Below are 15,729 nucleotides of genomic sequence, written 5' to 3'. Positions count from 1 at the left end.
CACAGCAGGGAAGCTGCTAGCAGGGCTTCCCGGAGAGCTCTCTTGCCTGTTGCCTTGCTCTGAGGAGTCCTCGGAATGGGGCATTGGGTGGGCAGCGCACCAGAGAGCAGCGCCAGCTGCTGTGCTCCTGAGAATTTGCCACAGCAGGAGAGCAGCTGGCAAAGCTCTCCGGAGTGCCAGGCAAGCCGATGCATCGCTCCGAGGACCCGTCAAAGTGCAGTATGCTCTGGAGAGTCAGCGCCTGCCCTAAGCCTTACTCTGAGGGGTCCTCAGAGTGAGGTATAGGGTAGCTCCAGGGTACACGGCCCTCCTAGTGGCAGGAGGTCCACCATCCACCACCTGAGGGATTCATTCTGCCTTATAGGAGGGCCGGCCCTGCTGGTTCAAGCTGGGCCATTGTTCTATTCTTCATGTCTGGAGCGCAACTCACTGTAGCTGGGGATGAGGAGCTCCAGTGAGGAAGCCTTGGGGAGCTGGGGAGGGGGTGGGGGCAAAGGAGTCACTTGGAAACTGGGCTCCCGCCATTCCTATTGCTCATCCGGCGAGCCATGACTAAAGACTGGGAAATGGGAGGCGCCCGAGTGTTCCACGCTGGCCCGGCGCCAGGCGACAAAATGAGGCAACTCGCGCCACCATCGCAACCTCCTGGTATCTCCGTGAGGTGTCTCCCACACACACCTTGAGATATAAAACGGTGGCAGGAGAAACAGCCCTCGCCAGCACGCCAGATTCCTCGGAGCAGGTAAGTCGGCCCTTCCCTTCAGGGCGCCTTCAGCGGTCCCGTCCCCAAAGAGAAGCGTTATTTGAGGCAACAGCAGTGATGGTGGGGGAAAATCTGTTCTTCAGAACCCCCCCTCCCTTCCTCAACCCCACCCCTTTCTTGCTTCGCTGTACCACATCACTTTGGACAAGTTCGGGCAGCTTCCAAGCAGTATCTTTCCCAAACACGTTGCCGCAGCTCAGGAAAGATCAGGGGAGCGAAGGCGGGGGAAAGAAAAGAAACGGAAGCGGATCGAAAAGTTTCAAGAATCTCTTTCCCCTCTTCTGTTGCCTGCACTAGGAAACGTCCCAGCACTGGATATTGAGCCTATCAGTGGGAAGGAACTTGGTGGATTTTGAGTTGCCGACAGCCGCGCTGCATTCAAAAAGGGAAATTTTGCTGACGCACCGAACAACCCGCTCAAGGAAGGATGGGCTGCAAGTGTTGCAAGAAGCGAAAGGTCAATTGAGAACGGCATTAAGTCTTCTGGTTTTCTGGGGATGGGAGAGGAGAAACAACTGGTGGAAACCCTTCTGGAATGGAGGGGAAATGTGTGTGTATTTTTTTGGCGTGTAGAGGATGCAATTTTGGGTCGCCTGGGGACCCATCTCCTTAAATGAACTCAGCAGTGGAGATGGTCTTCTATGGATCTGGGAAAACCAGATAATTCCATGCTCTAGGGAGTTGGGCCAAAGATGGAGAGCCCAATAATTTCATGCTAGAGGGAGCTGAATGGCATTAACAAAAGACGTTAAGGTCATCCTAATCCTTTAAGATTCTAGGACAAAGAAAAAGCTTTTTTTTTCTTGTGCAACCAGCTTCCTATAATGAAATCTCAGGATCTTGTTGATCAGACCAAACCAGTTCCTTCTAGTGCCGTAGGACTTTGGCGTTGGGGCCTAAGAAGGCTTTGCTATAATCTCGACTAAGTTCTCCGCTCCTTTGGAATGGCTTTCCTCCTGAGACGCGTTGAAATATTTCAGCTAGAAATGTCCCAATGGGAGCATCTCAGTAGTTTGGGAGTAAATCCCGCCCCCCAAAAGTGGGGCAATATTCCCAGAAGGTGCTGAAACTGTTGCCAAGTTTGGTGTTGAGTTAGACTTTACCATTCCCAACTGGTATGGACAGTTGGACAGGACGCGACAAAAGACAGGAATTGGAAGAAGCTGTTTCAAGGGAAATGAGGTGAACAAGGCTGCAGCAGGCAGGCTGTATGTAAGCTGGTGTGTCTACAGGTGAACTTGTGTGTGGGGGGGTCAGAGGGGCTGTCACATGGCCAGGGCTGACATCCTATCAGAGTGGGTCTGAATACAAATGGCACACTGCAGCCTTCTCCAACCTGAAGCCATTCAGATATCTCCAACATAGTTGAGGATGATGGGAGTTGTAGTCAACACATCTGATGGCACCAGGGTTGGAGAAGGCACACTGAGTCCAAAATTATGTGGCCTGTGGCTTCTGTCGTGGCTGCAGGTTGGCCCCAAGATGGTTTTTAGTATCTATGAGGGTAAAATGGAAGGAGGTTCGTCGAGGGAAACGCCCCAAAGCTCTTGCTTCTCTCAGCATTCAAACAGGTTCTCCCTACCAAAAGGTGTGGTTTTTTTGGTTAGTATTTATTGAATTATCTCACCAGAACACAGAACAGTGCAGAAACAAAAGCGCCACACAAATGTGAGATTTTCGGATTCGTCATGGGATTTCTTTTTAAATGCACATTTGGCTTTCGCCATTTGATATACTGTGTGATCCTGCACATGTTTACTTACGAGTCAGCCCCAGTGAGTTCAACCAGAATTACTCTCAAATAAGAGTTCATAGAAAGGCTACTTTGGAACAAAACTCCCCCCGCCCCCCGGCCACCAATGCTGCTGTAGTATCCATACTAACTCATGAGTGAGCCCTATTGAAGTGGGTAGACTTACTTCCAAGTAAGCACAGACAGGATTGGGCTTGCAAGTCTTTGTTCTTGTCACATCCTTTATGAATCTGGCACACTCAGCACTTTTACGCTGTATATTCTCTCTGTCTGGTAGTTCTTTTGACCCAGCAGCGTCCATAGTTGGGAATGTTTCAAAAATATATATGAGCTGAATTGGGAGAAGAATATACAGTTTAAATTTTGTAAGCAAAGTGTGATCACGCTTGGGAACAGCTCATGTTTCTACTGCTTGGGCGATGGCTCTGTTGGCAGTTACTTAGGAGTCTTAGAAACTTTGGGTATAACCCAGAGGAGGAGATGGGTAGGATGACAAAAATTGGAATCATTGGGAAAAGGAGAGCAGAGCCAAAATTTCACAGAAGACGTTTTACTGAGAAATGTTCTGGGATTTTTCCCCCCACCCCAATCCCCATAGAAAAAGAAGGCCACTTTGCAGAATTTCCTCTGAATATTCTCCATCTTTGCCTTGGTGGTTGCTGTCTCCGTCCCCCGAGAATGTCCCGGGATGACACTAGCTCCAAGGCATCGTAGAGGAAGGAAAATGGCGGGCTCCCAGGCTGTCCATCACCGTTCTAGGGGCAGTGATCACACACACGTGGGAAAATAGGCAGAAGCTATGCTACTGCCATTGCTAACAGCGAGCCCCCTGCCAGACAAACTATTGGCAAATTTCTCCTCCCCGTACAGAAATTCAGCGAAACCGTCTCCCCGGTGTCTTTGCCCGCAAATAGCGCAGAGAATTCCGAGAGGCCATTTACGCATGGCTCTTGGAACCCAGGACAAGGGGATGCGTGATAAGGCTCTCTCCCTCAAGGTAGCGTGCCTGTATGAGAAATCTCACGGCCTTCGCATGGCGCTCTTATCACTAAAAGATAACGCCGAGGATACATTCCTAAGAAAAAAACCTCTGGTGGACAACGTAGTTGGGTTGTGTGAAGAGAGCACAGGCTAAGGGTGCCGCAGTTCTTTCAGCCTACGGGCTGAATCCAGTTTCAGAGGAGCTCTCAGGGGCTGCATTCCAGTGGTAGTCGAGGCTGAAGGCAAAGGAATGGTGCTTGGGGGGAATGCGGGAACCACCTGGTGAAGTGGGGAAGGGGCTGCGGTCCTTTGGCCCACAAGCCTGAGCTCCAACACCCCTGCTGCAGGCTTTACGGATTCTGCAATCAATCCTACCTGCCATGTGCATGATCACTGGGACTTGTGTGTAGTACCTGACGAAGAAGAGTTGTACGTCCCATGTGCGTACATACACTGAGCACTCATGCACATCAAATGCGCACCTGACCTCCCCTTAAAGCTTGATGCATTCTCAGAGGTTCCCACAGTTGTCTGTAAGAAGAGGATGGATTCTACCTTGGGGCTTAAAAGGATTCGGCAGCAATATCATTGTGCCTGGTGCGCTGAAATCGAGAATCCATTCCACATGGGTACCCAGAATCCCTTAGGAACTCAGTGCTCAATATGGCCCCTTTCTGTCCTTTTGACCTGTTCAGCTCCCCTTACTGGAACAGACTCTGGTTTGGCCTTCCCCAGCTGAGCACCCTCCAGATGTTTTGAACTGCAACTCCCGTTATCCCTGACCATTGGCATGCTGGCTGGGGATGATGGAGGCTGTAGTCTGAAACGTTGGGAGGGTGACCAGTTGGAGAAAGTGCTCTAGCTTGTGCTAATCAGAAGAGATGAAGTGTTGAGATTACTGGCTAGGATGAAATACCAAAGCCTCTTTGTTTTGGGTGGGCATGAATTGATCAGGAGCTGAGTCATCAGGAATGACACAACCACCGAGCCTGTGTAACATAGGTATGCGACTGTTGAGGAATGTCTGAACAGTGGAGAAAGATCCCAGATGTCTTCTGCTGTGTTAGGAGATGAGATATCAACCCATTTCCAGTTAGAATGGATTCATCTTGGTTTTTATGAAACAGACGCAGAGAGGGAGGCATGCATGCTAGATGAGTTGCGATGTGGGATATTGCAAAGGGGGGATATGAGGCAATATGGATGGATCTGTTTTGGTGTGGGGAGGAGGAAGAAAGAGGGACCACCTCTCGCTTTGGTCTGGTGAGGAGGAGGAGGAGGTTCCTGGCCTTCACGGTCTACTGGTCTGGTCTGGAATGGGACTGGACTGTTTGAGTCTCGCCCTTGGTGGGGGGCGGGTGTGCGGGAAGAAAAATGGGTACCAGCTTGAGATAGTGCACCAAGGCCGGTGAGCAATCTTGGGAGTCTAATGATGCTAGGTGGAGTTTCAGGGAGTGTGTAATCGTGTAGGCGGTTGACAGGCTGGCTCAACGGCTTTCTGGAGATCTCAGACTTCTGCGGATGCCTCATATCTCACCCTAATTCCGTCCCCACCTTTCTCCCCTCTCTTGTCTCTCCCGACCCTTCCGCTGGCGACAGGACAGTCAAGAGCTCACCGATGTCGAGAGGGCCATCGAAATCGTCATCAACAACTTCCACTGTTATGCTGTGAAGGGCCGCAAAGAGTGTCTCACCCCCAATGAGCTCAAGGAGCTGGTGGGACAGAGGCTGCCACATTTAGCGAAGGTGAGGAGAGCGGCCCAACTGGGATGGATGGCCCAACCCGGTGGTAGCAGAAGGCACCCACCTAGGGGGGCAGAGTTCCGGGGGTTCTTGGCTAAATTGGAAATTCCTGATAGAAGGATACATCTCCCTACGTCCTAGATCAGAGGCAGGCAACCTGGCACTCTCCAGACATTTTGTATGAGAAATTCCATTATCCCTGACTATTGGCCATGCAGGCTGGGGCTGATGGGAGTTGTAGCCAAAATGTCTGGAAGGCACCAGGTTGCCCGGCTAGATCTTTGACTTGGGATTCTCAGGTAGAAGTGAATGGAACAAAAGCGGTTCACTTGAGTGGAGCAGGGAAAACAGAGTGCTGATCAGGGCTCCTGTTGTCCTGAAGGCCTCAGCAAGACTTGGGTGTCTTCTGGTAAAGAAAAAGATAGAAGAAGCTGTTGGAAAACATCTGGACCCCCCGCAAAAGTTCCATGAATGGGGCAGCACGATTGCACAGCAGAAGCCTCAACTGGAAGCACCCCCAGGATAAAAACAATATTTAAAAGCACCAAGCAGGACACATTGGAAGCTTGCTGCAATTAAGGCTTTTGATGTGTGTGGATGGCTTTAAAAGGGGACTGGACACATTCATGGAAGAGAAGGCTATTAATGGCTACTAGTCCTGATGGCTATTTGCTACCTCCAGTATCAGAGGCAGTCTGCCTGTGTACACCAGTCGCTGGGAACGTGGGCGGGAGGGTGCTGTTGCACTCCTGTCCTGCTTGTGGGTTCCTGGTTGGCTACTGCGTGAACAGAAAACTAGACTAGACGGATCCTTGGAGTGATTCAGCGGGCCTCTTCTGATGTTCTTAAAAACAAAGAGGGAGTCCTGGGAGATCTCTGTGCAAGGGAACTTTGCAAAGTTTTGTGGGAGGATGGCCACTTAGGAATTGCTCCCAAAGAGGAAATGCATCAACCCCCCCCCAAAAAAATTTGTGTAAAAATTTCCATGTATTAATTTATATGTGTAGATACAAATCTAGAAATGATTATAATTTAAACAGAAATATAGGACATCTCACCACAGTGTGGAAGACTGACCAGGAGACTTGTGTGTCTTGCTCAGTCTGTTGTCCAGGTAGTGTGAATAGGCAGCTTCAAGGCCCTTTAGCTCTTCCTTCGGATGGTTCTTTATCTTTAAATTGGACCTGGATTGGACAGCTCTTGAACTGGAGAACTCCTTCAAAATAGTGGATTGTTCTCTGTAATGGAGGACAGATGGCCACTCTACTCTGAGGCCACTACTGAAAAGGCCCTCTCACTCTTGTACCCTCTTCGTGGTACACAGGTTCCCTTCTGTAGACCAGAAGGAGACATTGTAGGGTGTAAATCGCCCCCCCCCCGCTGAGTTTTTACAGTTCTTTTTGCCAATGCAGGGTGTTGGGACGCTGGAAGAGAAGATTGAGTGCCTTGGGGATAATGAAGAGGCCAAACTGCAGTTCGGCGAGTACTGGGATATCATGGGAGATGCGGCCAAAGGTTGCAGAGTCCCAGGGAAGAAGTAGTAATGGGCACCAGGGAAGATCGGAACCACAAGGCCTTGGACCGTTTACAAAGAAAAGAAACGAGGGACTGTCCACTATGATGTCAACGTGTTGTCAATGCAGTGTTAATATATGTGGAACTCCCTCTCCCTTCTCCCCTTCTCCAGTTCTGGAATATCAAAATCTAGAGCTGATCTGCTTTCCTTCAAGTCAAGAATCTTTCAAGTTCTGGCCCAGTATCCTCCTGTCCCTTGGGTTTACTCTAGAACAACACTGGTTGTGAGCCTTCCAGAATCATGACATTCTGGGCTCCTGACTACTCAACTCTAGAACCTTTAAACAGAGAGGTTTTGGTGGATTAGTTCTGGAACCAAAAGAGTTCATTTTCGCTGATAGTCTAGAATGCTCTTGACTCCGTTTTCAGACCTTAGATTTTCAGGTTTTGATGGTAGGATCTTCATGCCCACACTGGTACTAGTTTGCACACTGGTTTGTTTGAGATATTCAACCCTTCAGATCTTTACTTTTAAAAAAAAGTTACAGTCTCCACCTCTACATGCACAAAGCTCTGGATCCCTCAACCGAGAGCCCCCAAACACTGTGTTTCCCTCCTTTTTCTAGATCTGGAACCCAGAATCCTGAAATGATTTCTTCCTGACTCTAGGAATGTTAAATAACATTGTTTTTGTTTTGTTATTTTTTTAAAAAATTAAAACCATAAATTTAATTTAAACTTTTGATCTTCCCAGATTTGGGATTTTTAAAAACTTGTCCAGTCAAAGATTTTCCTGTTTCCCCTCATATCAAATTGACTAGTTTGGTTGGTGTTTTCATTTGCCAAATCTCAATAGCACTGGTGACAGTTTCCCCATCTGCCTTGTTTGCTGCTTCGAAGAGCAGACTTAGGCCTCGTTCTCCAAATTCACAGAGTGAAGGGGCTACGCAGTTGTAAACCTGAGGTGCTGAACCTCCAGCCTGCAGTCCAAATATGGACCACCTGGGTCCCAATGTGGTCCTCTGGGTTCCCCAGACTGCGCCCACTTTCCCTACCCCCTTTCCCCCCACAACCAATTGTTTGGTGGTTTCCAAATTTTGTGCAGTCCCCCCCCCCTTCTCAAAGGTTGAAATGCATCTCCTAAGGCTTAGTTACTGGCAATAAAAGCTTTAAGCTAAAACGTGCTGGCATTTTTGGCCCTGCCCCTTTTGCTTTTAGCCCTGCCCACCACCGGAATGCGGCCCCTGAGAGCTTCTCCAAAAAGGGAGACTGGACCTCAGGTTGAAAGAGGTTCAACACCTCTGTTCTATGCAGTGCTGTTTAGAAATTGGAGTGGATTTGTCCACACAAGCAGGGGTTGGGGAAGGAGAGAAGCGATGGAGATGGGTGGATCGGGACTAGGTGAGTGCTCAGAACTGGTATGACCACAGGGAGAAAGATGCAACAACTATGAATGGAAGCTTAATGAGAATGCTGATCTTGTTTGGCGCTGACAACCGACTGGTCCAACCAGTTACAATTGTGGTAACTTGTATTGTGGTTGGAACAGCTTCAGATCTGCACAGGCTCCATGCCTAAACCTGACCGTTTTGGGGCTCTGCCTCCACCCCTGACCCAACCAGAGCCCTAACCTGGCTCTGCTCCATAACCCCTAGTCCCAGCTCTGCCTCTTGGTTCCCAGACCTAGTATTGTTGAATCAAGTCTTGCTTCATTTCTTTGACTACCATGTCAGGATTCGATGCATTTGAAGGCAAGGGGAGACGCTCCTTCACACACACACCCCACAGCAACAACAGCAACAACAAGGAAAGCCATGAAGTGACAGATCTGTAGGACACCTAGTTTCACCTCCCCAGTCCTTAACGGAATCCCTCAATCCATCTCCGCAGAATTTACCGGGGGCTTAAATATAGGATTGGTTTTTGAGCATTTGCCCTCGGAAAGGCCTCTGGCCCAGAAGTAACATCTTTGGTAGCAGTAGGGCAGAACTTCCACCTTCTATTTTCTCCTACGGGAGGGAACTAGAGTCCAGTGGTCAGAACAAGAGGCTGGGAGTTAGGACTATATGTGATTTTTGGCTTTGAGGGAGAGAGAGATGGGTGGGGGTGGGGGAGATTGGTAGCCAAAGATTATTTGGGTTTGCTTCCTCATGGATTAACTGCCACATAAATTCAAACAAGTCAAGTGGGCCCAGTATTTACCTAGCCTTAATGCTCGCTAAATGGCTCTCTGTAAAGTCCTCCAAGGCAACCCCTGCTGCCAATTCATGTTGTCATCACAAAGCCATCCAGCAATCGGTCTAGTCAAGGCCTGATTTCTCCCATCCCATCCCATCCCATCCAAACCCATCTGGCAGGCTAAGTGGTCACTGATTTCTGAGGGCTCAGATGGGTGGGGTGTGTGGGGGTTCATTATAACCTCTCATGTTCCTTGCCATAATTTTTTTTTTGTATAAATCGATGAAATAAAAAGAGGGGAAAAAACACAAGGAAAACATTAGCAAGTGTTTCATTGTCTGTTCCCATCCACATCTCATTTAAGGGAAAAGATCTCGGATAGTCTTCCCCAGCTATTGGCCATACTGGCTGGGGATGATGGGTTTTGTAGCCCAACACATCTGGAAGGCATGAAGTTGAATACCCCTGTAAGACCATCCGTGATACACATGGCCGGGGCAGAGATATTAAGCAAAATGAATCCATCATAACTATGTCTAACTTTGGCCCACTCTCTCAAGCACACACAAAACATTTCACACAACTGTCTTATTTTAATGAGTGAAACTGTGGGTAGCATTTTTCTGACCACATCTGGATTCAAATCTGGCAAGGCTGGGATGAGATAAAATTGCTCTGCTGATGGCATCTAGCTTGCACTCCCTCGCTGGCCATCTAACAGAAAGGGTGGAGCATAGCTCAGTCGTAGATCACCTGTTTTGCATGCAGAACTTCCCAAGTTCTATTCCCAGCATTTCCAGTTTTGTCTGCTTTTTTAAAAAAATCAGGTATGGGATGTGGGATAAATTCACTCAGTCCACATTTTAATGCAAACTTACCTACTTTCACACTTTCGAACCAATATACAAACCGAAACTCGGATATCCTTCGAAATTCGCACATCTCTGAATATTGCAATGAAGCTCTCCAATTAAAAAGAAAATGCATACGGACATGTATGTAGGAGGGAAACATGCACACAAAAATGCACCCATCCATGAAAAGAATGTTAAAACATGCATTATCTTAGGGAAACCAGTTGCAAAAAATATTAGGCAAATATTGTGTACATCAATCGGTGTACCATGAATGGATTTCACCCATATTTTTGTCTATAAAGTGAGGGGGGAATATGAAATGTAGTACCCTCTGTCAATTACTAAATTAAAGTTCTGTGCATTTTGTTTGTATTTGGAAAATTTGGAAAAAAATTAAAATAGGTGGTCTAGATGGACAAAAACATCTGAAATGGGAGAAGTTGGCATCCCATACGAACAGAAGAGCTGTCTCTTTTTCCCTGCAGGTAGAAACACACCTGGGGAACGGGGTGCTAAATGGAAAATGGCAGAGCTTTAAACAGGGGTGAGGAAACGGTGGCCTTGCAGAAGTTACTGGATTGCAACCCTCATCATCCGCGCCCACAGCACAGGCTGGCTGAGGGAGATGGGAATTGTGGTTTTGTTATATTGTGGTTTTAATGCTTTCCTATTTTATATTGTTTTATCCTGCATTTTTTGGTTTTAATTTTTGTGAACTGCCCAGAGAGCTTTGGCTATTGAGAGGCGTAGAAATGAAATGAAATGAATAAATAAATAAATAAAGCTAGGGAAAATACATGCGCCTGAGCATCATGTGCAGTCTGGATCATACTTTTGCAGGATTGTGCCATGTGTGTGCGCATGTGTGTGTGTGTGTGAGAGAGAGAGAGAGAGAGGGAGAGAGAGAGAGAGAGAGTAACTGGATTGACTGTTTCCTCATCTAGGAACTCCGTGGCTCCAGGCCAATAACTCTTCCTCATCCTCAGTCCCCTGTTGTAAAATTAACCTAGTTATGACCTCCCTTATACGGTTGCTGTGAGGACAGATTAAGCAAGAAATGCACACACACACATTACGGGAATCACAGAATAGTAGGGTTGGAAGGGACCTATAAGACCATCCAGTCCAACCCACACACAAATCAAACACTTTCTTGCAGGGCCCACGGTTGTGCGTGTGTGCGTGTGATATATATCATCAAGTACTCCAAACACATGGGTGGATTTTTACAGTAACTTGCGAGGTTGGCCTCTGATATTAGGATGATTAAGGTGCATATGTATCCAAGGCAAGCCAAGTTATTTTTGAAGCTGAAGCAGAAAATCACACAAGTCTTTCTCTCTCTCCCCCTCTCTCTGGAAAGAACACCAAAGTAATAAATAACTAACACTTTGCTGCCCATCCGTGACACACAAGATCAGCAGCCTGAAGCAGGCTTGCGCTGCCAGGTGGTAGGGCGAGGCCTGTGACCACGGCAGATGTTCCTCTGTGGCTATCACCACCTCAGATACAAATACAACGATATTCACTGGAGTAAGTTCAACCTAGCAACCACTGAAAAGTTGAGAAATCCAGGTGAAATGCATAGCATCAACCAAGCCAAGTAGGAAGGACTCACGCTGTGTTGTTGGGTTTCCTCACTCCAGGGCCAGATTTCATAATGGGGTTACCATGTTTCTCTCAGCCACCATGGGAACTGGTAAATAGGAACTATGGGGCAAGGGTGTGGTGTGAGTTTAATTAGACAGCTGGAGAATGTGTCACAGAATGAGAGGAGATGAGCATGCTGGGAGATAGAAACCTGGGGTGATAGCCTAGGTCTAGCTAAAGGTTTTTTTGGGGGTGGGGGGTGTTTCCATCTGAGTAGGGCAAGGACTCGAGGCTTTGGGAAAAGAGCCAAATAACCTTGCGTGAGGTCCCCCCATTCCAGATTCTGCAAATTAGGGAAGGCTGAATTTGTCAATTTTGGTTTCTCTCAGTTTCTCGTTTTTCCAGTCTTGAGTTCAGTTCATCTCAAACTTTGGAAATTTCTCCAGCCGTAAGTTTGGTTGATCCCCAAAGTTAAGCATTTTTAAAAGAAATAGTTCACATGAAAATTCATAAGCCTTTTTGTGCACATTTCTCAATCGTAAACCATACGTCTTCTGTATGCATTTTGGCCTAATGCACACATTTTTTGCGAGCCATTTTCCTAAGATAATGCATTTCTTAAAACGTTGCTTTTCCTGAGGTATGCATTTTTAATGCATTTAAAAAAAAAAATAATTGGAGAACGCCACTGCAAAATTCAGAGAGGTGCGAATTTCAAGGGATAACTGAGTTTCGATCCGTGCGTTGGTTCAAAAGGGTGAAATTAGGTAAGTTTGCATTAAAATGTGAACTGAATGAATTTCTCCTCGACCCCAGTACAAATGGCCTCTTGATATTCTCCACCCTATATGCAGGCAGTGAAATTGGGTGGGTGCGGGGAGACATTTCACCAAATATCTCCAGTGGGAGGAGAAATTCTTCAACCATTTCTCAAGCGCGGGGCTTGCCCTCAGCAATGGCAGGAGACAGGTTGTTTCTCCGCCTTCCCTCGCTAAGGTTTTTGGTTTTGTTTTGCAAGCAACCGTGCTGGCAGCCAGGTGGCCTTCTTGTATCCTCCACAATGCCCAAGACCTATCACCGTTCTGAGGCACTGTCGAAAGTGGAGGGAAATGGGGAATAGGAGAAAAACCATGAGAAAGCCAGGAAACCACGTAAGGATTGGTGGTCGATGGGAAAGGGTGGAGCCAGGGGAATGGAGAATGCTATCTGGGGAACTGTGGAAAGTCAAATTTAGCCTAGGTGGGCTAGATTTGGCCTGTGGGTCTACAGTTCAGCACCCCTGTTCTAAGGGGTGTGGTGAGGGTGAGAAAAAGAAAAATCTCAGACATTTTCTCAGAAAAATGTTGACGGTGTCATTTTGGCTCCAGGCAAAACCTCCAAGATCTCTGGGCAATTCACAAAAATTAAAAACCATTTAAAATACATTATATAAAGTGCAAAACCATTTACATAAAAACATATAAATCGACAGCACACACGGAGACAACATATATCTAAAAACCATTTTTAAACAAACAATCAAAGACAATCCAGGACCTGATTAAGAACTCAGTATATGCTGCTAAATGCCTGAGAGAAGAGAGCAGTTTTAACCTGGCACTGCAAAGAGAACAATGTTGGCAGATCATTCTGTATTTGGGGGGCCGCCACCGAGAAGGCCCTCTCCCTTGTTGCCACCCTCTGAACCTCTCCCTATGTTCTCCTGAGGCCCTCAGGACCTGAAAACATTAAGAACTGCTTGGACTGGATCAGACCAAGTTTCATCTAGTTTGGCTTTCCTCAACATGGTGGCTGCCAGATGTCTTGGACTCCAGATCCCATCACCCCAGCCAACAGCCCAATGGCTGAGGACAATGGGAGTTGCAGTCCAATATATCTGAAGGGTGTCCTGTTGGGGGAGTTTGAATTAGCCGCATGTTCTGTTTCCCAAGTGCTTATGGACCCCAGGACGCAGGGCATGAACGTGACAATCTGAACCAGCTTTGTTCTGGGGTCACCCCCTCCCTTTGGTGTTTCCCCTAAAATAACAACAACAACAACAACATTTATTATTGATGATGGTAATGATGATGATATTCATGTTCTTTTGCAAACCCTAGGGGTTCTCTGATTTGGTTGATACCTCCCTCTTGTGCCTGGATGATGCTGTTTTGGCTACAGAAGGACAGCTCACTCTTAGTAGATATGATACGATAGTTATGTTGAACTTCATTGTTAAGAGGCAGTCTACATTTGAATAATACAAATATCTCCAGCATTCTCGCCTTGCTTGTAGGCTTCCCAAAGGCCTCTCTCTGGCCAGTTTTGGAATGTGGAATCAGACGTGTGGGATGATACAGATCCGGTAAGGCAACGTTCTCTTCCATCCTTCCATCGTGTTCTTACTTAACAGGAGCCCAACACCTGGGTTTGCTTTCCACTTCGAAGAAACAGGCATGATCTAGCTGCTCAGATATGTGCACAGAAACCTGAAGCAACCCTGGAACCTCTTGTGCAAAGGCGCTGACTTACTCTTTGGGAGTTGCAACCCCTTTCCTAATCTCTTCAAACAGGTTTCCCCCCACTTCTTGTCATGGTATCATATTTCATCTTTGGAAGGAAAACAGATATTTCAGGAATGTTTAGAGAAGAATCCTGCTGGGTCACGAGGGAGGACAACTGATAAAATACGATGATGAATCAGTTTGGGTTGTTCCTTTGCACATTCCAAGGAGCTTTTTGAGGGGGCACCTCCTTGGTGATGTTAATAATCTTCCCACTCCATTATTTGTTTATCGAGGTGACTTCATCACTAGGGTTTGGAGCAGCCCCCCCCGGGGGGGGGGAAGCTGAGATAATCCATAGTGACAGATGCCTTTTGTCTCGCCCAAAAAATCCACCTCCCTCAATATTCTGACCACATGGCACCCCCCCCCACACACACACCCCACAAATTTTTATTTTATTTATTTATTTATTAAATTTATTAATCGCCCATCTGGCTGGTCACTCAGCCACTCTGGGCGATGTACAAGAACAATTTAAAACAATAAAATACTACATTAAAAACATCACATTTCTAAAAATACCCTAACCCACCCCACTGTCCTCTGGCTTGTTGTCTGTTCCAAGATCCAGCAAAAACAGCTGGCCACTGCCTTCAAAACCCTCCACGCCCCCCTTTTCTCCAGGGCTGGGGATGGTTGAGAATCTCATTTCTGTTCAGTTTTGATAGGAATTGGTCAAAATTTGCAGAGATCTCCATGTATGGGACAAAAAGAACTTGAGACATAAAAAAAACCTGAAAGCAAGAGAAACCGAAACTCACAGATTCATCCTTCCAGACCCAGGAGGACTTGGAGTGCTCAGTTCTTAAAAGTCTGGGTTTGAATCCCTGTGTATTCAACCATCTTAGTCAGGAATTACAGGTCCCAGCACATCTTTAACAGCCGCCTGGCAGGCAGGCACCTCATGGCCCTCTCCATACTGAGAACAGCTGTACCACTTGAATTTGGCCAGCGCAGATGGCCGATCATTTCATCCCGGTTTGCTTTTTGATAAGCATTTACCAAATTTTGGGACGTTCTTCATATTCGGAGAAAGACCTTGCGATGTAAAAAATTTAGACGCAGGAGAAAGTGAAACTCACAGAGTCGCCCACCTCTATCCAGGGCTGGCCCAAGACGTTTTGCTGCTTGAGGTGAAGAACAAAATGGCGGCCCCTCCTGTTCCATGCACAAGAGCTAACTGGACTGGCAGTTGGGTCTTCCTTCCATGCTGGCCATTGGTGGACAGCCTCCCCTTCCCCGGAAGGCACCACAGGCTCGCTGTGTGACAAACGCCTCCCTCTTCCAACATCTTGCTGTCCCCTCTGAGCATCAGTGGTCTAAGGTAATCGACTCACTTGGCCGAATGGTAGGGCCGGCTCTGTTTCTCTCTGAGTCTTTATATCCTTGCCCATGAGGTTGCCCTCCAGAAGATTTGGACTACAACAGCCCCCAATAATGCCTTATGTTTGGCCATGCTGGATGGCAGATGCAGTCCAAAACATCTAGAGGGCACCAGCTGGCCCACTCCCACACTATATATTTGGATTAATCCAAAACACTCCCGCTATTTTCACTGCTCCATTCACAGACAGCTGGAGGTGGGGGGAAGAGAACTTTTTACAGGGGAATGAAATGCGGTGAAAGGGTGGCTTTTCCTGCACTGGAGGCTCTTCCCGATGACTGCCCTTTTTATTTCCCAGAATTCCCCTGGGAATGTCATTATATGTAGCATTGCTCCCAGGGAATTATGGGCAGTGGGGGGGGATTACAACCCCCAGCTGGCAGACGGCAGGATAAGCTGTGCTGTCATCATTGTGAAAC

The 15,729-nt window shown here is 47.3% G+C and overlaps 1 protein-coding gene across 2 annotated transcripts; it reads left to right on the top strand.

Moving 5' to 3' along the window:
• The first annotated feature begins 604 nt into the window (after nt 1–604).
• On the top strand, nt 605–10,595 carry S100A14 (S100 calcium binding protein A14). Of its 2 annotated transcripts, XM_084824518.1 has the most exons (4): nt 605–742; nt 1,061–1,220; nt 5,097–5,243; nt 6,653–10,595. In XM_084824518.1, exons 2-4 carry the CDS (start codon nt 1,191–1,193, stop codon nt 6,779–6,781), a joined length of 306 nt encoding a protein of 101 aa, XP_084680644.1. In that variant the 5' UTR covers nt 605–742; nt 1,061–1,190; the 3' UTR covers nt 6,782–10,595. The 2 variants fall into 2 exon arrangements, with proteins under 2 accessions (XP_084680644.1, XP_084680645.1); XM_084824519.1 differs by having other exon boundaries at nt 730–1,220; nt 6,653–7,931.
• Nucleotides 10,596–15,729: the final 5,134 nt, after the last annotated feature.

This window comes from Heloderma suspectum, chromosome 17 (genome assembly GCF_057233095.1).
Source record: "Heloderma suspectum isolate Gila_16-S chromosome 17, 16-S_ref, whole genome shotgun sequence".
Lineage (NCBI taxonomy): Eukaryota > Metazoa > Chordata > Lepidosauria > Squamata > Helodermatidae > Heloderma > Heloderma suspectum.
This window is presented reverse-complemented; position numbering and strand designations above follow the sequence as displayed.